At 36.8% G+C, this 27586-nt stretch overlaps 1 protein-coding gene across 1 annotated transcript; it reads left to right on the top strand.

The window, feature by feature from the left end:
- Positions 1-3034: 3034 nt before the first annotated feature.
- LOC134531472 (uncharacterized) lies at positions 3035-27349 on the top strand. The gene is made up of 4 exons (XM_063367185.1): positions 3035-3120; positions 4186-4371; positions 22015-22264; positions 25789-27349. The coding sequence occupies exons 1-4, from the start codon at positions 3043-3045 to the stop codon at positions 25809-25811; spliced, it is 537 nt and encodes a 178-aa protein (XP_063223255.1). The 5' UTR covers positions 3035-3042; the 3' UTR covers positions 25812-27349.
- Positions 27350-27586: the final 237 nt, after the last annotated feature.

Here is a 27586-nt window from a genome sequence, read left to right as displayed (position 1 = left end):
AATAAAAAAAAATATGAAAGATAATAAGTATGTTAATACACAAATTACGTTAAGCAAAAGAGAAAAAAAAAGTTTTAAATATAATCAGTAAAGAACTGCATATGACGCTAGCATTACACAAAATGCCATACCTGTCATGTAAATGAGAGTTTACACATCAGTCAAAATATTACGTAAGCAGCCCGCAGCAAAATAATAATACACAAATTCTCCCCAAAAATTTAGGAAACTATGTATAAATATTATTCGGGAGAACCAAAATGATAAGCAATACTTTACTCTGAAAAATTTAGCATTACGCATACACGTGAAAAAAAAAACTCTAGCGTGAATAATTAATATCATTCTACAACGTACGCACGAACGATGCATACGTAATTACCGATTTTCTAGGCATTGCATCGAAACCTCAGGTACAAAATATATGATTAGGCCATACAAAAACGGGAAAACACGTACCACAATAAAGCAAAGAGCATGAAAAAAAAGACAAACTGCAAAAAACACACAATACTAGACAGCTCATGCATTAGACCGCGCGCGTAGAAATTGCTGCAACAAGAGTAGGATAGCTTACACAGACAGTACCCTCACTAAATATCAAAAATGCAAATATTAAATTGGCAAGCGAACTTATTGAGATACAGACAGCCATTCTAAATTAGAGTATTACCAAACTTTAAGAAGTGGAAGTTAAAGAGAAATAAACCAAAGATATGAACAAAAATTAACATTTCGTTCCAATGTAAAAAAGCAAAGTACAGAAAAATCACGGATGTGTGGAACTGCAAAAAGTGCCACAACTCTACCAAAAAAATAGACATGACTAAAGGCACATTGGCAATAAATGCACATTGGCAATAAATGCATTAAAAAACAATGACGATAAATGGTTAAATTCGGTGCAAAAACACTCAAGACGTAGGCATGGCCATTACGAAACATACGATTTTCCCCGGCTAACACGTCTGTAACATACGAGACAAATGGTGGCGCAAGCGCGGTGACTCAAAAGGGGGATAATGTCACTACAGCACACAAAAAAAAAAGGGGTGTGGTTGTGTCATTGACAAGGCCGTGTGTTGTACGTGAATACGTGTACGTTACAGGTAATATTTTCTATACAAAATATCAAATACGCTATTTTATGTATGTTATAATCATGCTTGAACACTAAAAAGTCCTTCGGGTTTCCATGTTTTGTTTATGATATCAACTATTTTCGTTCGTCGGGTTCAGGAAATAAATCAAATAAACAAATAAATACCGTGTTATAACTTTATTAATTATAAGTTTTATATACGAAATGGATGGATTTTGACAAAAGCTGACGATTGAATTTCAAACGAACGTCGTAGCTTATCCGAGTCAAAAGTTATACTAAATGGAAATCTCGAAACGCAGCAAAATAACCTCAACCCCCTCCACTTTGATCCTTTAGCTATCCAGTGGTGTTATTAAATTTTGGATGGAGATGATAGATATGTAGTTGCAACACCAAACTGTATCCCCCGATTTTATCATTCGTTTTTTGAATTACCTCCCACTATGGAAACAATTTTAAAGACGTATTCACGTTGAAAAGGATAACGTCAATAAATAATCCTATCATATATATCATATATACGTATATCTATGTATATATCATATATATACCTATATTTTTTTTCTCTCACGGCGAGGTTGGACAAGCAAGCGATGGACTCCGGACACCGACTCGATTGCCGTGGACGTGAGTCCTCCCACGTGCGGGAAGCAGCCCCCAGCCCACGCGCGTCGCAATTGGCCGCGGGACGACACTCGCTGCTCGCGCTGCCGACTGGCGGGCTGTAATTGGTGCGCTCGGCGCGCCGACCGGACAAGCCGCGGCGGAGACTGCGTGCAGGCTGCGACAACAGCGTCACAAACAGTCGTCTGCCGCTGCACTTTACTCACAGCTTCTCGAGTAATACCCATAGGCGTGCGCACGGTAGGTGCCACAGGTGCCTTGGCGCCACCATTAGGGTTAACGTTATTTTATTTTTTACAAGCAGAAATAATTCATACTTACAAAAAACCGTATTATTTCCAAAAAAATATGTTTAACAATCGTGTCGAGTTACAGATATGTGCTCATAACGCTATCAGTATATCAATTATCAATCAAACCAACTATACACACGGAAACAAGCCAGGTGCGATTAAAACGTTCAAAGCCATAATTTGTCATAAAAAATGTTAAAATTTTTTCATCTGTGGATTTAATGTTTTTGTTCGGAAACACCTTAAATAGCACCATTTTGCGCTTTCAAATCCAAATTTTTCCGGGGGAGGACCCCCCCACCCCCCGCTTTAGGCACGGGTCCGTGAATGATAGGGCTGTTGTGTAATCTGGCACCACCACTACTGAAGTCCTGCGCACGCCTATGGCAATACCTGATGCAACTTTTCACTTTAAGTTTTCATGAACATTTGTAACTATATGTATGTACATGTTTGTAGTTATACGTATATAAAAAAAACTTAAACATTGTTTATTCGCGTAAACTCATTAAACTTAAAATAACGAACAAAATTGGTTCTGTGTTCAAAAATACTCTGACTATTCTAACTAAAATTTGTATCACACTCCTGTAAATTTACCATCATAGACCTCTTATGTTTTAGGTTTCGCTCAATTTTTCTAAACGAATATTCACTAAATAATATTTAATAGCGATAAAAAAAATGTCACGCAAGTAAGTGTTAATAATTAATATAATTAGCTCTTTATTTATGTTTAGTAAATATTTGGTGAGAAATAACGTGACGTAAACACAAACGCAAGGAGGTATCGGTAGAAATGTTGTGTTGTAAAAACAAACGCAAATGATGTATCGGAAGAAATGTTGTGTCGTGAAAACAAACGCAAGAGATGTCTCGGGAGAAATGAGCTATAAACACAAAGGAGAGCGGTGTGTCGGGAGGCGCGTGCAGGGATATCCCCCCGAGCAGGCGGCGCGGCGGGCCGGCGGCAGAGAGCGGACGCCGCGACCTGGCAACACTGCTCACTCGAGCCCGGACATGGCGGGCGGCAAGCTGCGCCTCGCTGGCCTCAAGGACCTGCGCCAGCCCGGCTTCGTGCTCAAGTTCGTCGAGGTCGTGAGTACTGTTCGCTGCTGATACACGAGTCCTTGGAAGTGTTGTTCATGTTCCGTTCGAGTGGTTTCTTTCATTTCATTCAGCTGGAGATCGTGATTTAACATCGTGCCTAGAAATAATAAAGAAGGCAGTAGCAGATAAGAGGTATTATCAAAGGCAACGTGGGAATAAACCGCCAAAAGAGGCGCCAAAAATTGCCAGTGAATGGATGCGAGAGTACAGGATGTGGAAAAAGACTTTTTTTTTGTCGTGACAAGGTCTGATAAATTGATGAACGCCGGCTGCACGCACGAAAAAGTGTCCCGTTACACACATTGTCCCGTTACGCTGTGTCCCGTTACGCTAATTGTACGCTTGCGCCGCATCTATCTCTCTTCCACTCGATTGGAACAACCTTCGATTTGATTTTTTCGAGGAACATTAAACTTAAAACACTCCCATTCGTTTCCTACTTTTCCTAGAAACACTCCCATTCGTTTCCTACTTTTCCTATCATCGTCCTATCCTTAACAGAATAACACAGATTGGAAGAAGTTGAATAGCAAACATGCATAAAAGTTATAGTTAAAATAATCTCTTCGTTAAAGTAATAAACATATTTGAATTAATGAGTGCAAATAAAAGTAAATTTATCAAGTAACTGTAGATTTAATTTCACTCCTTCTTTGTATCCATACAAAATAGTGATAATTAAATAAAATTGATTCAATTTTATTCATAAAAGTATGCAATCATTTCATCAATGTTTTGTTATGACGTTGTCACGTTAAACTATCGTCCGTAAACCGACTTTACAGACAACCTATTTTTTTTTTTTAATTTGAGATCTACTTACATCCTTGATAATCTCAATTATTATCTCTTGTTCAATAAAAAAAATACTAATAATTTATCTCTATCTGTAACTAATAAGGAAGAAGCTTCACTTGTGTCGCACACATTTGTTCATGCAGTTTAAATCTCTTCTACTGAGCAATTAGTCGACGAGCAGTGAAATGAACATGATCAACCTAACAGTTTGTATTTGAAAGCTCCCAAACCCGCCCACACAGGCAGCGGTTGCAGGCGCTGCTGCTGACCACGGTGCTGGTGGGGCGCCTGGGTCTCGCCGGCCGCCCGGTCAGGTTCCACCGGCTCAGCGTGGACGCGGACACGCTGGGCCACGGCGTGTGCCTGGCCTACCTCGTCATCAGCCCCGTGCTGCTGCTGGGCTACGTGCTGGGCGAGGTCGGCCACCAGCGGCGGCGCATGGTGGGTGATGCCAATTTGCATCCCGCATGAATGTGCCCAGGGTTATCCCCTGTGTCTATGCAGGTTTTACCTGGGCCCAACCTAGGTATCTCTAGTTATAGTCTAGATTTAAGAGTGAGGGGAGTTAGTCATGGCGCCAATCGCTGCCATGGCTGGCCAATCCCCTCCTAGCACATGATGCATGCGACCCTCTCCCTGCATGGCTAATCCCAGCATGACTAGGCGTATAGGCTTCGGCCTGAGACGCACCTAGGTCCCTCCCTAACCCGGACCCCTCCCAAATACACTTAGTTTTAGTTAGGTTAGGAAAAAAAAATTAAAAAAAATCAGGGGCGTAGGAACCGGGGGGGGGGGGGGGACAGGGGGGACGTGTCCCCCTGAACTTTTTGGGTGGAGGGGACTGTCCCCCCCCCCTCCCCAACTTTCTAGACCGTGATATTTTTATTTTATAATATTATTCTGCCCAACTTTATTTGTAATTTCTTCACTCATCAAATTTTATTTTAAGGAAAAAATAATAATTTTAACATCGATGTATCCAATGGTTAGATACAAAAACTGCTTAAAAAGGCGCTATTTTACACTTTTAAATCAAAATTTTTGGTGGAGGACCCCCGGACCCCCCCGTCGTAGTAAGAGGGGAATGGGTTTACTTGACATCAAAATCATTATTTGTCCCCCCCCCCCCCCCCCCCCAACTTTATGAACAAAGCTACGTCAATGGCGGTGGCTCGCACTTGCCGCCCACCGCCACTAGCTGTCAGGTTTCAGTGTGTGTTGCATTCGGGACTCAACCCCGCGCTGTGCTGAGGAAATATTTAAAAAGCATGGCGGGTTCGTGGGTTCGAATCCCAGTGGAAACAGTTTCAGTGTGGCCCGGACCACAGAGCTCACAATGGGCCCTCCGTGCTGTTGAATCTTCGCGTTCTTTCTTCGTCGCTGCGCTAAAAGTTCGCAAACTTTACCAACATGAATGCTATTTCGTCACGCCTTTTATTTACTATAAAAATGTCGCATGTCAATAAATGATGGGTGTTATTCATAAACGAAATGTCTAAATGCTATATATATATATACATATAATAATCAAAATGTGTATAAAATCGTACGAAGAAACTAGATTTTTTTTTTCTATTAGCATGTGGAGTAGAGACCCTGAAATTTGTTTCTAGGGCTTTATAACATTTTATTCAGCTGATATAATAATGGGAGATTGAAAAGCCACATACGTATTTTTTTAGTCTTTCGTTCTTGTGGTGTAACGTACAGAGTATTTATCAAAAGCGCGCATATTGCACAAAAATTCCCATCACTGAATGAGATTCATTGCAGCTAGCACGCCGGTCACTTTCATCAGGCTATGTCTTCTACGATTTCCCATGATTCAACTTATGCAGCACGTGATGAAAAGTTATTAAAATTTTGTTTATCATAATTAAAAGTTAGTAACAATTAGAGCGTTTTATAAATTAAAAAATAAAATACTTAATATCTTAAACATTAGTAGAATATCTACAATTGCTTGAATATTTTTATTTATTTTTTCAAGTTTCGATTTAGCGTTGAGCTCTTAGAGAAACTGACGCACTGCTCCCTAGTGTCCCCCCCTGCCAGGACCACATACAGTGGGAGATCTTTGGTTCGGCACGTGCCGGGCCGGATTAGCAAACGTCAATGAAAATTTAACGGGAACGCCAAATAAAAATAACGTACAATTGATTGGTATATCAAACAAGTTTCGATGTACTGCTCTATATGGAAAAAAAGAAAATTAGACAAGCGTTTCTGTTAAAAAATAAAAAAATAAATATGAACGAATCTTTCAGTATCATCAAGCCTCGACCACTAGCAAATTCATGTGTTCTCATGTTGCAAATATTATTATAATAAGAACAGTAGTATGGTTTGGTATGTCCAGGCACAGGCTTCAGGCTGTGGTGAGTGGTGCCGACCGAGCTCTGACGTCACGTCCATCTCTCACGTCATGGCGGCCATCTTGAATGGCCGTGACCTTGACCTTTGAATTTTACCTTGACCTTGACACCGGCAGCCATATTGGATCCGCCATCTTTAAATCGAGCGTCCCACTCACTCATGATGAAATTTTCATCTCGGTCACCATATTGATTTTTGTCTGTTCTGCTGGAGGCCGCCATCTTGGATACCGTTGACTTTGTTTCTGTTGTTTGTTCCTAGAGAGCACTAGCGGTGCTCTTGATTTTTTTCCTGTTCTGCTGGAGGCCTCCATCTTGGATACCGCCGACTTTGTTTCTGCTGTTTGTTCCTAGAGAGCGCCAGTGTCGCTCTGTCTCATCACATAAGGTCGATGTTCCATTACCTACCAAAGCTATTATGGTCCTTATCGACATATTAAATTTAATTTTTTATGCAAAATACATTGGAAGCGCTCTCATCTCTAGGTTAGAAAACATACGCCTTTAATCGCACGGCCATCGAGACATTTACCAGGCTGAGTATTAAATAAGGTATATATAAAAATAGCATGCATATTCGGTCTTGTAATTTTTTATATTTTAGTAATAACAGCACAACTCGTTCAAGACAGAACCACCATCTTGTATTAAGTCACAACTGTTGAATATTTCGTTACGGCAGCCATCTTGAAAATCCGTAATTTCAATGCTAGAAATTCCGAAAAAATTACAAAAAAATATTTAAAAAATTGCCTACTTCAAATGTTTAGTTATTTAAACATTTTGGTCCTCGGTTCGATTTCCGGCGAGAGTAAACCAGTAATTTATTAATGTATTTAAAAAATTCTCAATAAAAAGTAATAAAAATATTTTACACCACACGCAACATTTTGAATTATTTCACCACTGTATAAATTATCGTTAAGGACGCCATCTCGAAAATCATTATTTATTATCCGATTTTTATGAAAAAAAGTTCAAAATTCCCCATAAAATTAACTTATTAGAATACTGATTGATTAGATCGATTCCCGTCCTTGGTTCGAAACTGGTAAGAGCAAAAAATAAAAAACGACAGATCCTTCTTCCACAGAAGCCACCTACAGACTCATAGAGTAAGTAAAGGTACAGACTGACCTCCCTCCACCAGTACCAAGGTATATATCGTCAGCTGGTATGACGTCATGTCCGCCACCTGCCCTTCGTCTGCTGGAGGCCACCATCTTGTTTTCGTCTGCTATAGTGTGCTGACACCATGTTAGTATAATTATTTTTTCACCATACCTTTGACCTCGATTGTTGACATTGATCTTTGTCCTTGACCTTGAAATTTGATCTTGACCTTGAACTTTGACCTGGACCTTGAAATTTGAACTAGACCTTAATATTTGACCTTGACCTTTAAATTTGACTTTGACGTTGACCATCATGGATCCGACATTTTGTGTTCAGTACATGCTACCAGGAGCTACCACCTGATAGAAGATATTGCCACCATCTTGTTTTCGTCTGCTGGAGGACACCATCTTGTGTGTGTACTCGTCTTATAGAGTACATTACCATTATGCTAGTTTCATTCTAACCTGCTAGAGTGCAGTAATCATTTATTATTACTGAGGTGCCCGCCATATTGAAATTTGGGCGCCATCTCGGAATCGTTTAATTATTTAGCTGGAAAATCGGGATAAATTCCAAAATTCACCAAAAAAAAGTTATTTCACTGTTGTGAAGCTTAATTACACGTGTGTTCAAAATAAGCTATTTTATAACATAATTTTACATGTTATTTGTATACATTCTAAGTAGTGAAAATTTTGATTTGAATCCAATATTTTAGTAATTATCTTTGCATTCATATAAAACATTAATGGTCAGATTAATTTTACTTATACGGCCAGTTACGAAAAGAAAATTAGTTGCAACTTGACGTTAATTTTTAGATCCGTTTTTCAATGCAACATTTTAAATATACCTATCTTTCTCTGTTAAAAATCGTCGTGAAGCAAGGTAGCACATATTATTGAATACTTTATAACGTATAGGTCTGTATTTTTTGTACTCGTGTATGCGGTGAGGTTAATAAAAGGCGTAATGAAAAATTGGTTGTCTGTAACGTCGGTTTACGGACGATAGTTTAACGTGACGTCATAAAACATTGATTAAATGATTGCATACTTTTATGAATAAAATTGAATCATTTTAATTTTAATAATAAAAGAATAAATACTTGAAATTATACTAGTAATCAGAATTTTAAAATGCAAGAATAATTAACCTTTTATTTCCGAAATTGTTGTTGTAATAATCAATGAAAAAAAAAACATTAACTTTTCACTTAACTTTATAAACAGTCAACGAAACAGTTCACGTGTAGATGACTTGTAATTAATTGTTCCGTGCGTGCAGCCGGCGTTCATCGATTTATTAGACGTCACGTCAAAAATTGGTTGTCGGTAAAGTCGGTTAACGGACGATAGTTTAACGTGACAACGTCATAACAAAATATTGATGAAATTATTGCATACTTTTATGAATAAAATTGAATCATTTTTATTTTAATAATAAAAGAATAAATACTTGAAATTATACTAGTAATCATATTCTTAAAATGCAAGAATAATTAACCGTTATTGCCGAAATTGTTGTTGTAATAAGCATTGAATACCACATTAACTTTTCACTTCATTTTATAAACAGTCGACGAAACAGTTCACGAGTAGATAACTTGTAATTAATTTTAAAAACTGGCGTTTAGCTATAAAGTTTAAATATAATTATCAACAAGTTTTCATATAAATAAACTGTAATCAAATATCTATCATCAATTATATGAATCACCATAATTTTTTAGTCAATATGTAACATAAACTATTATTACTGCACTCGCCGACATCGTAACGGAACAATGTGCGTAACGGGCCACTTTTGACGTGAAAACGTCTAATAAATCGATGAACGCCGACTGCACGCACGAAAAAGTGTCCCGTTACGCACATTGTCCCGTTATACTGTGTCCCGTTACGCTCATGGTACGCTTGCGCCGCATCTATCTCTCTTCCACTCGATTGGAACAACCATCGATTTGACTTTTTCGAGGCACATTAAACTTGAAACACTCCCATTCGTTTCCTAGTTTTCCTATCATCGTCCTATCCTTAACAGAATAACACAGATTGGAAGAAGTTAAATAGCAAACATGTATAAAAGTTATAGTTAAAATTATCTCTTCGTTAAAGTAATAAACATATTTGAATTAATGAGTGCAAATAAAGGTAAATTTATCAATTAAACTGTAGATTTCATTTCACTCCTTTCCATAAAATTTATAGTTAAAATAATATCCTCGTTAAAGTAATAAACATATTTGAATTAATGAGAGCAAATAAAAGTAAATTTATCAATTAAATTGTAGATTTCATTTTACTCCTTCTTGTATACATACAAAATAGTGATAATTCAATAAAAATTATTTAATTTTATTCATAAAAGTATGCAATCATTTAATCAATGTTTTGTTATGACGTTTATCACGTTATACTATCGTCCATAAACCGACTTTACAGACAACCAATTTTTTTTCGTGCGCGCAGCTGGCGTTCATCGATTTATTAGACGTTGTCACGTCAAAAATTTACAATCAATTTACAAATTGATTCTATCAGTTCCTGTCCTTGGTTCGATACTTGAACAGTGACAAGTGTAACTAAATATTAAATAAATTTTAGATTCTGTTTACCATTACCTTTCGCGGAGTTTATTAATTATTCTCTCTTCAAAAATAAAACTCAAGACAATATACGACAATTCTCGACGAATTAAATACGTTGCCAATAATCCCAACATGAAAGTCTAGTTTTTCGATAGTTAGAATAACCTCTAATCCGTTCATGTACAAATCCATACATACTATAGACTAAACGTCTTCGGACCGCAATACCGGGTCATAAACAATGTCAGACATATAGACCAGTCATTTCAGAACCTCACGACCTTCTTCATCGACAGCTAATTATATTCAATTAAACCAACGTAACATGTTTTTACGCTTACAAGAGGACCAAAACTCCCATCAAAAAGACAGCACATTTTGGAAGCTCCATCAACAAAAAGGCAGCAAATTTTGGAAGCACCATCATCAAAAAGGCAGCACATTTTGGAAGCACAATCAAAAAGGCAGCACATTTTTGAAGCACAATCAAAAAGGCAGCACATTTTGGAAGCACCATCAAAAAAAGGCAGCAAATTTTGGAAGCACCATCATCAAAAAGGCAGCACATTTTAGAAGCACAATCAAAAAGGAAGCACATTTTTGAAGCACAATCAAAAAGGCAGCACATTTTGGAAGCACCATCAACAAAAATTATTCACATTTTGGAAGCGCCATCATCAAAAAGGCAGCACATTTTAGAAGCACAATCAAAATGACAGCACATTTTGGAAGCACCATCAACAAAAATTATTCACATTTTGGAAGCGCCATCATCAAAAAGGCAGCACATTTTGGAAGCATCATCATCAAGAAGGCAGAACATTTTGGAAGCACCATCAACAAAAATTATTCACATTTTGGAAGCGCCATCATCAAAAAGGCAGCACATTTTGGAAGCATCATCATCAAGAAGGCAGCACATTTTGGAAGCACAAACAAAAAGGCAGCACATTTCGGAAGTATAATCAAAAATGCAGCACATTTTGGAAGCACCATCAACAAAAAGGTAGCACATTTGAAATCACACTCAACAAAAGGGAAGCACATTTTGGACGTACCGTCAATCAAAAGGAAGCGCGTTCTACAAAACGAAAGCTCATTTAAAGAAAAGGAGGTACATTCTCATGTACATTCAACTTGGTAGGATGCGATCATCAATGTTAAGTTAGGATATAATGTCTCCATCAGTCTATGAATCCATCAGTTTTTAGTTCCATAAGTCATTGGCACCAATAGTTGCTCCGGTTGCTCGCGCGCCATTGGTTGGTAGTGTACGACGTCACTGGGGGGACAGCTGGTCGGGTGGAAGTAATCTTGCGCAGCGACGGTAATCGCCGGAGCTGTAGCGCGATTCAGTTATTGCTCCAAACTACATAAACATTTTACTTTCAGAAGCAGATACAGTAGCAAAAATAATGTTTCGCAACACATGTATTTTACATTTAGTTTGTAGATAATATTTATCGAGGAATTACTTCTGTGTTGATAAATGTGTAAGTCCAATTTTTGAATGTAAATTTGCAGATTTTAATTGTACAAAGAAAATTCGTTAATTTAAACGTTAATTTTTATTGTCAAATCTACGCATACCATAAGCATAGTGTTTCAAATGTGAGTAGACCTAGTAGTACTCCAAAAGTTAATGGCAAAAATTTGATACAACAATGCAATTTACACTTTTCCAAGTGGCATTTTATACACATTATGTCGCGATGTAAATTTGTATTACTTACATAAATATAATTTTATGAAGAATAAAAAAGACGGCTCAAACCGTGTTTCCATGACATTATTTATACAATTATAAAGTCTCTAAAAATCATTACAATTAGCTTAGTACATGCATCACTCGTTTATGTTTTAATACAAAAAAAATTAATGCATCACTTTAAAAATGTTACAGACGACGAAATATGACGATGTCATGACATTACATTACCTTTCGCATACAGGTGTATCCGAAGCTTCAACCGATGTCATCCTCAGGAGTTGCTGATCACTCCTAATCTTTAGCAGATGATGATGATAATGATGATGATACCCATAAGCGGTTTTTTTCGCTGCATGTTTTTTCAAGGCTTCAATTTTCTTTTTATGGTTTAAATGTCGAATGCGAATGAATGTTCTTGTTTTCACAAACAAATGTAAAACTTTTCTGTTTATTTCAGGGAATTTCTCTTGCAGCAAAGATGTCATTTTTTCTATTACGTTTGAGCTCTTGGATATGTATGACCCATGAACAGCAGCAAACACGACTTCGAACTGCATTACTTTATCCAACCACTCGGGTGAAGGTATCGTGAGTCCTCCTCTTGATATTATTGAAAGCCAATCTCGGGGTGGACTGGTCATAGCACAATTTTCACTTGTTAATCCTAAACATGGGTCTATAGATCGGCATTTGAATGCTATGTATCCAGCTACATATTTAACTGCATCTAGTGTAACATCTGCACAAAATACATTTTCTGGAAGGTCATTAGGATTTTCGTCCACCAATAACTGCACAATTTCAGTTTCATATTCTGTTACAGGATCGCCTTTGATGTCACTCGGCACATTTTCCACAACACTGATGCAAAGTTCGTTCGTTAGGAACTTTATGAATTCGCCTTCTGTGTCTAACTCACTCTGTTCAGAAGGTACAATACTTATATCTTCTCTCACTGATGCATTCCTGGATAGAGGTACATCACTTGCATTTCCTGTTAGAATTAATAGGCGAATTCTATTTCTCACTTCAAAAGGCGTCGGGTTGTTGTAAAACATTCCAAAGCCACGTTATCTTGAAAAAAAAAATTTCCAGACAATCTTGATTTAATCTAGATGTGAGAATGTACTTTGCGTCGTGTTGTTTCATGTCCTCATACAGCCCCATGAGAGATTTTATGAAGATAATAAAACCCTTCTGGAAAGGCAGTAAAGTATTTCTGTTACCGAAACGTAATTCTGGGCATACTTCCAAAAATCTTTTGAGAGTATTTGCTTGGCTTCGATGGTTAAGCCCATAGCCACTTCTTAGGGGTGCTTTCACATCCTTTGGGGTCCTCGAATTCAATACATCGAATACGTCATTAACAAGTTCAACAAAATTGCATTCAATGTCCTTTTTTAGTACATATTTGAGAGCCTGGGCTGTACGATGGGAAAATAACTGTGCTGCTATTCTGATATTCTGGCGAGAACGCCCAGACACAGTCAAATGTGTTTCACTTATATGATGAGTGATCGAAAGATCACACTTCTGATAGTCCAAAAGTTCTAACACTTTCTCTTTAGTAAATTTCATGCCGTCAGGTAACATCACGCCGTCGTCCAGGAAGTGGTTTCTAAGTAGCTTAGTAAATGTGGCACATCAAACATGACCCAAACCTTCCTATTTGTGTGTGCCGCGTTTACAAAATAGGGCTTGTTTGTGTTTACACACAGCTCTTTCCACACTTTTGCATTCTTGCCACCCATGTCACATGTAACTGCAACGACATGTACGCCAGTGGCCTCCACCTCAATGATAATATTTTTCAAACATTCGCTGGTCATTGTAAAATCGAAGTCATAAAACACTAGCTGCTTCCACCCAAGGAACAAACCACGAATCATTGCAACTTGTACATTGTTGTGCAGTCCTAATATCATGTCATTTTTTTAATCGTAGCATATACGACTATCAATGTTCATTTAATCGAAGGTTAGCACTGCGATCTTGCCCATTTCGCTAAAAGTTGCTGCCTTGGATTTCAACAGGCACAACACTTCGCTCAAAATTCCTGGGATGCTTTAATATCTTCCGTCCATTTCTGGAGAGTTGACCGACAAGGCAAAGGGAAGTTGCGTTTCCTTAAGTACATGTATGTTTTTTTTAGACAAAGTTCTTAATGTTAAAGCACTCGCAATATCTTCTGCATGCCATATGACTCTTTTTTTTTACCACGTAACAAGCAACGAATTTGACCACGCGTAAAACATTTCGACAGCACTGCCTCCACTTTACTGATAGTTTCTTTTTTAACACGTTTGGTTATTAATGATTCATTATTGAAACTACTTTTCGAAAATTTTGGCTCTTTTCAAAGCTACTTTGCACTGTTTTAAAGAGGCTTCAAGAAATGTATTTCGTTTTACTAAATTATGCACCGTTTCCTTTAACTTGCTAATAATGTCCTTATCATTACTCTTGCACGAAGTTTCATCAAGGACATTTTCTGTATTAGTTTCTTGATAAACTTTCCTCTTCTTTGGGGAAATATTTTGTAAAGTCACAATAGCACTTTTCCTTGTTTCTCTTCTGTCACAGCGTTTCTGGCGTTCACATTCAACCTAAAAAAAAAGAACCTTTTGTATTTATTTCCTTTACTTACAGTTATAACTTTCATTCAAAACTATTTAAATTCTACATTTTTACCAAATAAATGAAGGCACAATCCGTTTGTGCAATCTGTGTGCCAGCCTGAATAATAATCTAACAAGGAATATAGAAAGATATGAGTTTTATCTCATGTGATAATGCCTAAAGGCTTAATAGGACATAACTTTATTACCTACAAGATATTAGCAGGAGTATGCTCTGAAACACTTCAACACTACCGAGGTGCTAATTAATTGAATCCTACCATGGCTGGAATAATATCCACGAACCTCGTCACATGAAAATGGTATCTCAGTATATACAATAAAATAAATATAGGTGTAGCCTATATAAAATCAATATCTACCTAAAAAATAACTAAGAATAGATTTTTTTTCACTGACCCCATTTATTTGATGTACGAATAATGGATTTATGTAAAAAATTTATCAAAAATGCAATTTTAAGTTTTATTTAATAAGTGTTATTACCGGGTCTCTTTAAATTCTACTGAATTGTGACATTATAATCTGATGATATTTAAGAAAAGAATATACATACATATTTATTGTTTCAAGCTAAAATATAATAATTTACTATAGGTCATAAAATTGATCCTATCATTTTAAAAATTAATCTTTAACATGTTTACAGCGGCGAGACCCGAATATTGTAAAATACTCCAACCACTTGTTTACCGACGTGTCACTTAATAAATTGAAGTCACTCTATGTTTTATTTTAAAGCCTGCGACCCTCCCTACATAAACTTGACCTGCCAGCTGTCATAATGAAAAAAGACCCTATAGCAGTTTTAATTGGTATATTAAAATATGTACTTAAGAAATAATTATTTCTCTATTTAATTCTCAATAAAAAGTTAGTAGTTTAAATTTCTAACATTTGAGGGAATGGCGTAGCTACCTGATAAAAATCTACATACATTATTGAGCTAAAATCATACATAAGGTCAAGAGAATGTAGAAGGTTTTGAAGACTAGTTTACTATAACAAATAACGCCAAATTATAAAGTTAGAATTAACTAAACAATAACGTAAATTACCTGCTCTTCCGATGGGTCCTTTGTTGACACTGTTTGTTGTGCATGCCAATTGGGTATTTGTTGAGAAGGAATTGCATTCGGTCGCAACTTCTTCCTTACTGGCAAGCCCAAAAGCTCGTTCCTTAAGTCTCGCTCATAGTCTTCTGAAAGAAAGTGGACTGAACACACGCGAGCATTGCTGATATTAAATTTATCTTCCCGCTTGCATCGTGATACCCACACCTTTTGAAGTTCGAAATTTGTAGGAAAACGGTGGTAAATAATGTCTGAAGTCTTGCATCCATAGTTACTGCAGCTTGCTATTGCACAGTTGTGATTGCTTTTACTCATTGTTGAACAGGATAACTAAAAATAAAATTATTTCTAGGAAATACTGTGAGATTTTCAGGAAACATTTCCCGACACTCACACAAATTTCATTTACGAAACGTCAAACATGTTCGAAAAGGATGCAAAATATTCACGGATAAATAGCTACACAATCATACTAAAAGGATGAAAGATATTAAATAAAATATCGTTAAGTGCTTTAGAAAATAGTACGGAAAACTATTCACAACACAATAACGTCCACGTCACTGACCAAAAGTCATAACGAACTAACAACTGCTATATTGCTGATTGTTGATCGCTAAAGCGGCGAGTCTCGTGTCCCCCAAGTGACGTCACGGCGTGCGGCGGAGGAGGGGAAATCTTTATATATATATATTTCTTGTGTGCGTGTGTATGTCACTGAACTCCTCCTAGACGGCTGGACCGATTTTGATGAAATTTTGTGTGTGAGTTCACGGGGATTCGAGGATGGTTTAGATTCACAATTGGATATTTTATCTCGATTCTGAGTTAAGAAAAACTAAAAAAAAAAAAAACACGCTTTAAAAGCAAAAATTGCAACGCATTATTAGAAGCCATTAAGTTTTGCTATTGTAAGGAACTAAGTAGAGAGTAATAAAAAAATAAAGATCCTGACAGTTTATAGCGTCGCCATATTTGTTTCAATTTTCAATACCCTTTTTGTATATTACAATTTAAATTGCAGAAAAAAAATCATGTTTCATAGCCACACAAATAGTGAGGATGGTTTAGATTCACAATTGGATATTTTATCTCGATTCTGAGTTAATAAAAACTAAAAAAACACGCTTTAAAAGCAAAAATTGCAACGCATTATTAGAAGCCATTAAGTTTTGCTATTGTAAGGAACTAAGTAGAGAGTAAGAAAAAAATAAAGATCCTGACAGTTTATAGTGTCGCCATATTTGTTTCAATTTTCAATACCCTTTTTGTATATTACAATTTAAATTGCAGAAAAAAATCAAGTTTTCTTAGCCACACAAATAGTGTGTGTGTGTCATTTCTCTATGTCCACGAGGTCTCGCCGCGTCAATTTTCTCCTTGGAGCGAACCCGTCCGCTTAATTAAATAAACAGCTTTTATCGTTGAATGATTTCATGATTTATTTAATGAAAATATGCTCTCATAAAAAAATTAGTTAGATAGACATTCAATAGGTGTCTTTCTCTCACTCTCTCTCTCTGAAATGTATGTAGCTTGCTCGCGGGTCAGTAATGCAGACAATCTTTACATTCTAGCTCGAGACGGAAAAAACAGTAAATGTGGTTTACAAAGACATTTTATGAAGTGTCTTCCCGTCATTACATTTGAAAGTAGAAACATATTTACTCAAAATTTAGGTAGTAACATATTTTTATTGAAAAGACTGAAATAGAGGTGAGAAAAATTATCATTTGTGAACATAAGAAAACTACTACAACTGTATCAACTGTTATGTTATAATGTTTAAATTTCTAAATGGTGCAAGATAATACAAAATTCCATGCGGAAAAAGTCGTGGGCAGCAGATACGTATAGTTATAGGTGTGGGGCTATGCATGCTGATTTTTCATATACTGCATGGATGCGAACATGTAAGAATAATCTATCTATCTTACTATAATAAAACAGTACTTTTTCTGTCTGTCTGTTTGTACGCGATTTTGATGAAATTTTGTGTGTGAGTTCACGGGGATTCGAGGATGGTTTAGATTCACAATTGGATATTTTATCTCGATTCTGAGTTAAGAAAAACTAAAAATACACGCTTTAAAAGCAAAAAAACTAAGCATTGTTGATAATTAGCCTCCATGGCAACGGGCTTTTGCATTGTTGTTGCCTTCTGCGTAACCATGGGAAAGGTTTTTGATAACGGCAGTGGCGTGCCCAAGAGGAGGGGTATGTATAATGAGAAGATACAAAATGTCCAGCCTAGAAATACTTACCGCCATATCCATATCTCACAAAAAGTACATTTGGGCAGGACAATGTCTGTCGGGTCCGCTAGAAAGATATATAGAGAGATAGAGATATAAATAGAAAGATAGAGAGAGTTATAGAGATATACATAGAGAGATAGAGAATTAGAGAGATAAAGAGAGATGCTTAGTATACGTTTAAAAAATTACAAAAAAAAATTGATTGAGACATTGCAACGCATGCCGGGCATTATCTAGTATAAATATAGTTTAAAAAACTAAAGAAACATGCTTTTAAAGATTATCAAACTAAAAAGTAAAAATAATTTTAAAATTTAATTTATGACAATAGTATATAAGCAATACTAGTATAAATGAGAAAACAGCTTGAGGCGCTTTGTGCCATATTTTTTGTATATTAAGCGCCCCATGCTTTTTTCTCATTTATACTAGTATTGCTTATATACTATTGTCATAAATTAAATTTTAAAATTATTTTTTACTTTTTAGTTTGATAATCTTTAAAAGCATGTTTCTTTAGTTTTTTAAACTATATTTATTTTTAACTTTTTAGTTTGATATTCTTTAAAAGCATGTTTTTTTTTGTTTTTTAAATTATATTTATTTTTAACTTTTTAGTTTGATATTCTTTAAAAGCATGTTTTTTTTTAGTTTTTTAAACTATATTTATGTATAATTATCATAGGGAAATGAGTTACCGACACTACCTATTACCATCTGAGATAACTATTTGGAGTTGCAACGTCACAAAGAAATGGTAAAGTCTCTCCGAATCATTTACAGTTAGATGTATGGATATAATCTTAGAATTTACCGGGAAAAAAAAAAACATATTTTTTTCGGCGTGGCCGGGAGTAGAACCCACGATCGCTGAATCCGAAAGCTGACGTCACAGATGTCGCGCGCCTTAAACCGCTCGGCTAACAAACATAATGACATCAGTGGGACATTTTATAGTGATGAGGCACTCACTCTTAGTCGAAAGAGTTACAGACGGACAGACAAACATACAGGTGAAGCTAATATAAAGCATGTAAAAAGCGCGCGAGCCCGGAATGGCCTACCTCCTATTTTACTTACCTTGCCAATAGTCATGGACTCCATCAGTCATTGGCTCCAACAGTCATTGGCTCCAACAGTCATTGGCTCCAACTGCCTTTTGCTTCAACAGCTTCAATGATATTTGTCTAGAATGCTACGAGTCTAAGAGACTATGAGGCTACAAGGCTACGAGTCTACAAGGATCTAGCTGGTTACGAGTTATACATGGCTGCGAGACAGCATTGCTAAAAGGCTGCGTAGCTACGAAACTACATGTCTATGAAGCTACAAGGATACAAGTCTACTCGGCTACAAATGACTGCAATGCTACTTGGCTACAAGACCACTTGGCTACAAAGCTTCAATTCTACGAGTCTACAAGACTCCTCCAACTGCCTACGAGTCAACTCCAACTACTCCGGCAGCATTATGTTATAAGATTACAAGACTACTTGTTTACGTAGCTACAAGTCTACGAGGCTCCAAGACATCATGACTACGCGACTCCGAGCCATGAGGTTACGAGACTAGGTGACTACGAGTCTTCAAATTTACGAGACTGCGAGGATACAGGACTACAAGTCTACATGAGTTATTGACTACGAAGCTACAAGTCTACAAGGCTCCAATTGCTGCATCTGTCTTCGGCAGTGGCAACGAGTCGGTTAGGATGTTAGGGAAGTTAGGCTCACTCAGGGGGAAGCTATGCTTCTCTCCTGTGGTAACGAGTCGGTTAGGGATGTTAGGCTCACTCAGGGGGAGGCTATGCCTCGGAACATCACTACGTATATGTAAAGATGGTTGGGGTCGCAGAAGTAATGTTTGAGTTGTTTTTGAAGAGGCCGGACCTGAGCAGATGTTAACCTTATGCTAGACGTTAAGTTTTACTTTTGACCTTAGATAATTTAAAATAATGTTTAAGTTAACTTTAAGGACTTAGAATTAAGTTTTAAATCATTTAAAGTAATTCCTTCTCTCTCCAGACCTCCTGTACAGGGGGCGGAACCTATTGTTGACAGAGTAGCTTGACATTATTTACAATTATTTATTTACATTATTTATTTATTTACTTATGTGTTGATCATAGTTTACCGGGAAATAAACCTGAAACGATGTGGGATAAATAATACTTTTTTTTTTCTTTTAGTCAACACCCTACACCCTCTGTCCTAAGGAGGTTAGACAATCCCTGTACCATCACTACTGCTACCCCCCCCCCCCCCCCCCCACACACAGTTTATTTTGAAATCTTAAGATGTTATTTTATTATTTTGATTTTGAGTGACATCTTGTAGCCCGCAAGAGAGATGCGCACGCACCGAGAGACGACCGCCGACTCATCTTGTATCTTACTTAAACTTGTTCCAAGACATAGGTCATCCTGCACCCTTCCTGAAAGACATTGCTGTCTTCGCCATTGGCCAATATGGTCACCATTTCACCTCGCATGACGTCGACGCACACACACATCATGTATACCTAGCCATAGGCGTGCCTACAGGGGGGGCCAGGTGGGCCATGGCCCCCCCTAATGTAATCACTCAGATCGGCATTTTCTCTAATGCGTTCGTTAATATTCGTATATTCCTAGCACAGTGACAATCAAAATGTATTTCAGTGTTGCAGCATGCTAATTAACAATATTTTTAAACATTTTATCGTTCTGGAAATACAGCCGCCTTAGTTTTTTAAAAACATGAGGTCCCTTAAAATGGCCAAACAAAAAAAAATATTTTAAGAGGTTTGTTAAAGTTCTGTTGTCTGAATTGCTGTGTTTGCATTCACTAAAAAGAAGTTCATTTCAAGGTAGATCTGGACCAAGCTATTGGAAATTCGAGGGGGGGAAATGTGTAAGTACACTTTAAACTATGTCTATGAAAAAAAAACATATTTTCAAGATTGTTAAAACTATACGGATATAAATATTAACTAGTAAACATATCTCGTTCATACTTCACAAAAATATAAAGTGAATGAGTGAATGTATTTAGGCTATTTAACATTCTAAATTCAGCTTCTGATTTAAAAATTTAGCAGGGCCCCCCCTAATGGAAATGTCTGGGCACACCTATGTAACCTAGCTTATTTATACATATCCCACCCACTTTATGCACTTTAGTAAAAATATAGAAATCGATACAGTGTTGTTCTCCAATAGCAACTACTGTAACTACCTGAAACATCATCAGCCCTGCCTAGAAGACACCCTCCAATTAATAATCACAACAACAAAAAAACAATACTCATCGAGTTGGCGATGACAACTAAATCCATATTTTGAGAGAAGGGGGGATGGTCAGTGAGGGGTGAGAAATCAATAAATATTCTGTGAAGGTTGCTGGGAGAGGGTGAGACAGGTGTCCTCCAGAAACAGCCATCGAAGAGTCATCGGGGTTGGGTGATTCATACTCAATTATGCCACATTTTTAATTAAGAGGGGGAGGGGGTTTATATGAGTAAATCACTTAACCACCCACGTGGCCGACACATGCCAATTTAACGGTTTTTTAATTAATGGGTTCTTAGTTGGCAACTATACAAAAAAAAAACCAGAGCATTAAACTCTCCACTACAAACAACATTTTAAATATCTTTGACATCATGTTTGTTCCAATAGTTTTCCAGGCTAATAAATTATAGGTATTTTTATAGTTGCAATTGTAAATTGTACCATGTTATGATACAATAGTAGTTTCACTACCATTAAGATTTATTTACCTCATTAATCCACTTAGTAGGTACATCCCTCGATGTTCGCGAAAGTTAGTACCTATATATGGTTCCATGTTGCCACACATGGGTCCGTGAACTTGACTATTTCGGCGGTGAAACTATAGCAGTTTCTGCATTCATACGCATTGGACTTTCAACCTGTTAAATTTTCGTTGTGTAAAGTGCGCTTTTTTTTCTCTCTCTTTTTTCTGGTGCAAAGTAAAATTTCACCTTCAATGCACCTTAAGAAATATAGCCTCAAAAACGCAAGCAATGATTATTCTGGGGGAAATTTCGCAGGCTCAGCATTGAGGCACATACGTAGGACATGTTTGGTACTCCTGTTCGGCTAGCCCTTTATTTTACATAATTCTACGTAAAATTTCGTGTCTGGTTTATGATTAGTTTATTTGTGACATGAGAACAAATGATTTAGCTCGTACTGGCGAGTACTGACAAACTCGCTTAAGTTATTTCCATTCCCCTTTCCTCCGAAAAAAAAAATTAATTTTATCCAGTTAAAGTGTGGGTGAGAGGTTGCAGAGACGTGGCGACGTGTGCGGCAGGAGTTTGTGTTCAACTGCGCGGGCGCGCTGCTGCTCATGCTGAGCGGCTCCATCGCCGTGGACTTCTGGCGCGGCGTGGGGCTGGTGCCCATCACGGCCGAGCCACGGCACTTCAACCACCTGCGCTCCGAGCTGAGCGACGTGGTGGGTGCGGAGAAGAGCGCCGGGCTGTCCCTCGGCTGCCTCACCCTGCTGTCCGCCTTCGTCTACCTCATCGACGCCTTCTTCGGCTACCGCATGGGCTTCTCTGGTACGGTATCGACCGCGGGGCCAGAGCCTGTAGCAGGCCTTGTTTGCATCACACAATCCCTTGCTCTGTTGGCTCACTTGAAATAACTGAACTAGCAGCAATACAAGAGCGCATTAACTACACTGTTCATAACACAGCCCCCTCCCGCTTTTATTACACACTAGCTGCCCGACCCGGCATCGCACGGCTATACTAATGGAAAAAAATTAAGCCACATATCCCATTTACAGTAATGGTAAATTAAAAAAAAAATTCAGTGAAAATTTATTACAATGCTGTATAATGTACCGGAGAGAAAATGAATAGCACCGATGGTTTCCCGACTCGTGCACGCAACGTACAACTGATGTACCCGTACTTCACTACGGCAGTCTACAGGCAGATCACTATTGCGCCGCTCAATATACATGCCCCTCCTTGTGGGTACGCCACTGCCGCGCTATGCCCGTTGCCATGGAGACGCAGAAGGCATGAACAATGCAAAATCCTGTTTTCATGCAGACAAAGTACCCACTGTTGCCTGGTTTTAACCACCCACGGAAACTAATTTTCGGAAAATGTCATCCTGCTTATCATAAGGAACATTACTGTGAAATTTCAAGTCTGTAAAATATATATACTTGAAAAAAAAGGGCAATAAAAAAACAAATTAAACACAGAGATGAAAAAAAACAATAGTGTAGGTTTGCGATTTAAAGTGATAAAAAGTATTTAAATACTAATTGAACTTCTATGAGGGTACTGATTGCTTCGTTGTTAATATCACACGAGTGTTTTTTACTTGCATGGGAAAATTAAGAATGCTAAGTCATCTAGTGCGCGGCAACAATGTTAATAGGCAATAGGAAATAAACTTCTAGCGCCTGCGGCATTGTCAACACACACTTTGTACGTGTACTGCATGTTGTATCTAACCCCCTCCAACGCATTTGATTCTAAATTGGACTTTTAGTAAGGATACCTAATGTTATTGATAGTATAATATAGCCTATAGCCTTCCTCGATAAATGTACTATCCAACACTGAAAGAATTTTTCAAATCGGACCAGTGGTTCCTGAGATTAGCGCGTTCAAACAAACAAACAAACTCTTCAGCTTTATAATATTAGTATATTAGATGCAGTAGTTTATACTCAATGTATTAGAATTTTAGGAATAATATGAAAAATAAAACAAACGTCAAAATTTAAGTTCCACGGTGACTTAAAGTGGTTTTAAATAATCTGTTTTTTCATAACCAGGGTGGGAGAGGAGAGGAACCCTGTATTCTCTGGGGTATGTTCCAAAACCTCAGGTCCCTCCCACAATTAAGGCTCCTCTTCAAATTATGAGGACATCACAAAGTCTAGGTCCACCAATGCAATTAACAGAACATACTACCTAATTACATTTATAAAATATCTTTATCAATAAAGATTGCCAAAATTAATTAAAATTACATTTTAATTTTAAAAATATATATTTAATTTAGACATTTTAGTTTGTGTGTTTATGATATGAATTAGTTTCAAAGATCAGTTGAAAGGATGGGAAGGGGGGTTTGTGTGTGTTTGTAAATTACATTTAGATTAAGATAGCCGTGAGTGTTAATAGTTTGGGAACCCAAGTAAGGAACCATCCCAGCATTTTCTTGCAGTTATTTCGAGAGTTCTGGGAGAACAGAACTCAGAATGGATAGAACAGGATCCAAACACACAACCTACAGACCACGATACAGTCTTTTAGCACTACATCAACCTCGCTCTGCATTCCAGGCACGCTAACACTTCTTGGCGTCATGGTGGTCGAGTGGCCATATCCCTCTCCCCTCACATCAAGAAGTTATCCAGGTTCCATTCCTGGAAGGATGAAACGTGCAATTTTTTGGAAGTTGCGACAGGAACGTATCCAGGATTTGGTGGATGGGGATCCATTATAGCCATTATATCATTTTTTTTGTGTATGTTTTCTTTAAACTCAAATTTCAAAAGAAAATAAGAAAACTGTTGTAAAAATAAATTCTCCGGGAATAGTAAACTTTTAGAACTCAAACGTGTAAACATAAAATTTTGAGTAATGATTTTTTTTGCTTAAAAAAAACTGAACAATTCAAAATTTGGTTTTTATTTCATTGCTTTTAATACTTTGTGCCAATTGTTTGGTTGTTTCATTAAAACAAGTCAAAAATACACGAAACACACTTGATAATTTCGTATGAAAGACATACATACAGTAACACGTGTGTACACTGGCACTAAAAATAAACAACTTGGGAACAATTATTGCCGCTTCTGTGTACAAGGTAGGTCTGGTTACTTTGTGGAGAGAATACATAACAATAAACCAGTAGAGATTACAATAATGCTACCAAAGTAATCTCTCTGTAACCTTATGTAGCTCAATTGCAGCAATTTTCTTATTCTGTTTTCACTTGTTTTTTCCCTTCTAATCCTGAAAAGGAGGAGTCCGAATTCCACGGACCTTTCCGCCTGGTTACATCCCTGCTGGAGAACAAGATGGATGTTGATATCAGTGGGGTTTCTCGTGTCAATTCTCTGTTCTCATATCATTTATATTCATGATCTCTAATAACTCCAATGTTTACGAGACGTTAAGCCGTGGTTTCCAGCTCCACTGAGCCGAGGCTTGAATTATCAGTTAATGCAAGGGTTGTCTGTGGCCATTATCTCTAAAACGTCATGTGCCTATGGAGAAAGATGTGGGTTTGAACACAACACCATAGAATGAAAAATTGATGAGCACAAGGTTGGTACCTCATCAGTCTGATGCCCACTGTAATCTTGGGATTCAGTCATCATAGGCCTTGAGGCATAAATTATTTTACCTCTATTTTTACCCCTCATGTAACAGTTGATTAGATATTTCTGGGTATTCATGCACTGTGAACAATTTTTATAGAGTCCTTAAGCATGTAATGGACATTACTAACTTAAACATTGTGTACATATATGCTTCTTACGAAACTATGGTATCACTCCTACATTTGTTTAGGAAAAAGTAGAATTCATAGGAAATATAACACATTTGGGTGATACATTTTTTATGCAATTGTTTAGGCTAATAACTAACATTAGAATTTTATGAGGTATTCCATTTTCTTCTGTCACTGCATTTCATTTCTGTGCGGTTTGCTGTTAACACTTGAAGGCTCATCGTGATCACTCACTTGGCGATGGATGCGAGTTTCAACCCAACAACCCACTGTACCAAATTTATTAGCACTTAATCAGTACCCGCATGTTTCAAGATCTTAAGTCTCTGTGCATAACCGTGTGACCTAAAACCTTGTAGATGCAAATCAAATTTCAAAAACATTTTGTTCGATATTCAGGTCTTCCACAATTCCCATAGCAAAAAATTTTGTTTAAAATTTTATTCACCTCATAGTGGTTACAGCTTGAATGGGCTGTATTTTATTCTTGCTCCATTTACCACCTCCAAAATTTTTTACTAGTTTTTTTTTTTATCTGTCAACTAAATATGTATTTACAACAACATTGTCTTATTTATGCATTTTTTTTCAGGGCCCTCAACAGTACTGGACTGAACCTACATGATGCAACTACAAAAATAAATTAAACCGCTTTTGGAAGTAGTTTTGTATGACATTTCTTAATTATGTATCCAATTAACAGATACCAGAATTTTGTATGGATTAGCTAACAATAACAAACTTAATGTTTTAGGCAAACGAGATGGCATTTAATTTAACAGTGCAATTTTATTTTAAAAACACAGATATGTGTTGATTATATTTCGGATAATATCTTTCAATGCCCTTCACTGTAACAAACATTTGCATAAATATTATGAATAACATAACCTTTTCAATTATATGTGGTGACTTGATTATGTTTACATAAGCATGAAAAATGAGTGAATGAGTAAGAGTGAGTGAGGCATACTAATGCCAAATGTTTGGTTTGCCTTGATTAATTTTACAGTATGTTCCCAGAAACCCATGATATTGTCACCAGCATCTGTTTATTGACATGAATCAGTTGTGGGATTGGGGGAGGGAGACTTCCAAACACATCTCATGGGATAAAATAGTGCTTACTAAGAAAAACTGGAGAGGAAAAATCCCAATATCTACCCCCTCCATTTTTCCCATCCTTTTCCCATGTTTCATGAACTTCCAGATACACCTCTTAGGAGGATGAGGATATATGATAAAATTTGCCACCATCACCTACCAAAACAATTAATTTTCAAGGCCATAATTTATTTACTTGACATTCAGAAAAATTGTTAAAATAATTAGGGGGAAACAACCTTACAATTTTTTGAATGATGTTTTCAATGAAATTATTTTAAAATGACAAGGTTTTTCGTGATAGCAGAATTTTTTTCAACCAACCATGATCCAGATGCTTGGTATTTCATCGAAAAACTTTCTTTATTATTTGCAATTTTCTGCTCCATCTTTAAAGTCTGTCAAATTCAGGCAAAGCCTGTATAAAACTTAATACTAGGGATGGGACGAATCCACATTTTGGTCGAATCCGAATCCTTGTTCAAATCCTCAGTGTTTGTCATCGAATCTCGAATCCCAGTCCCACACTAAACTTCACATGTTATTAAAAAAATCACACATTTATTTTAAAAAAATACATAGGCCTATGTATTAAAAAAAAGCACATGTGTATTTATAAAAATTATAAAATAAGTGCATAGTGTATACGCCTGATATAAAATAGAGACAAATAACCTCAAAAACCACACATGTAAGTTTTCATCTGTCTAATTCTCTGTTAAATTAATCCTTCCTATGTTTTCAATAAAATATGTTTGTATAACAGACACTATTTAAAAAAAGTTACGTTTTTTTTCTGCAATGTTATATCATTGAAGGTTGGAAATGATCGAGTAGTTATGCTAATTGACAAAATACAGCGTAGTTTATCTATGTTTGTGCTATTTCCGTTACCTTTACAATAGAGTTTAGATATACAATTTTCTAGAGCTGGATGAACCTCAGTTCTCTGGTTTCGAACCGAACCATAGCAAAAAAATTTCGAACCGTGCCGAACCGAACCTCATACAGAAATAATTGTTTTGAATTAAAATGAATCGACCACCAGCATTTTGGTCTTTAACTGAATGGTGAGAAAGAAAGGTTCTCCAGCCATATGTAAAATTAAAACATTATATAGCTTAGCGTTATTAAAACATTGCAAAACATTTTATAGGTAAAGTTTATACAATAAATAATGAAGGAAAGAAAACAGTTTAGAGAAAATCATATACTTTTAATTCATGAAGAAGTTCCATCTAAATTTCCAAAAGACTATCTTCCTTTTTCAGTGTACACCAACCTTC

The sequence above is a fragment of the Bacillus rossius genome, chromosome 3 (assembly GCF_032445375.1).
Source record: "Bacillus rossius redtenbacheri isolate Brsri chromosome 3, Brsri_v3, whole genome shotgun sequence".
NCBI lineage: Eukaryota > Metazoa > Arthropoda > Insecta > Phasmatodea > Bacillidae > Bacillus > Bacillus rossius.
The sequence above is the reverse complement of the archived record's forward strand: the minus strand, read 5'-3'. Positions and strand labels throughout refer to the sequence as shown.

Bases quoted from the DNA above. Each gene is read 5' to 3' on its own strand.
- LOC134531472 (XM_063367185.1), top strand. From the start codon at position 3,043: ATGGCGGGCGGCAAGCTGCGCCTCGCTGGCCTCAAGGACCTGCGCCAG. The intron at 4,372-22,014 runs GTGGGTGATGCC...CGTGTGCGGCAG, and splicing joins GCCACCAGCGGCGGCGCATG to GAGTTTGTGTTCAACTGCGC. The intron at 22,265-25,788 runs GTACGGTATCGA...ATTTTTTTTCAG, and splicing joins CTACCGCATGGGCTTCTCTG to GGCCCTCAACAGTACTGGAC.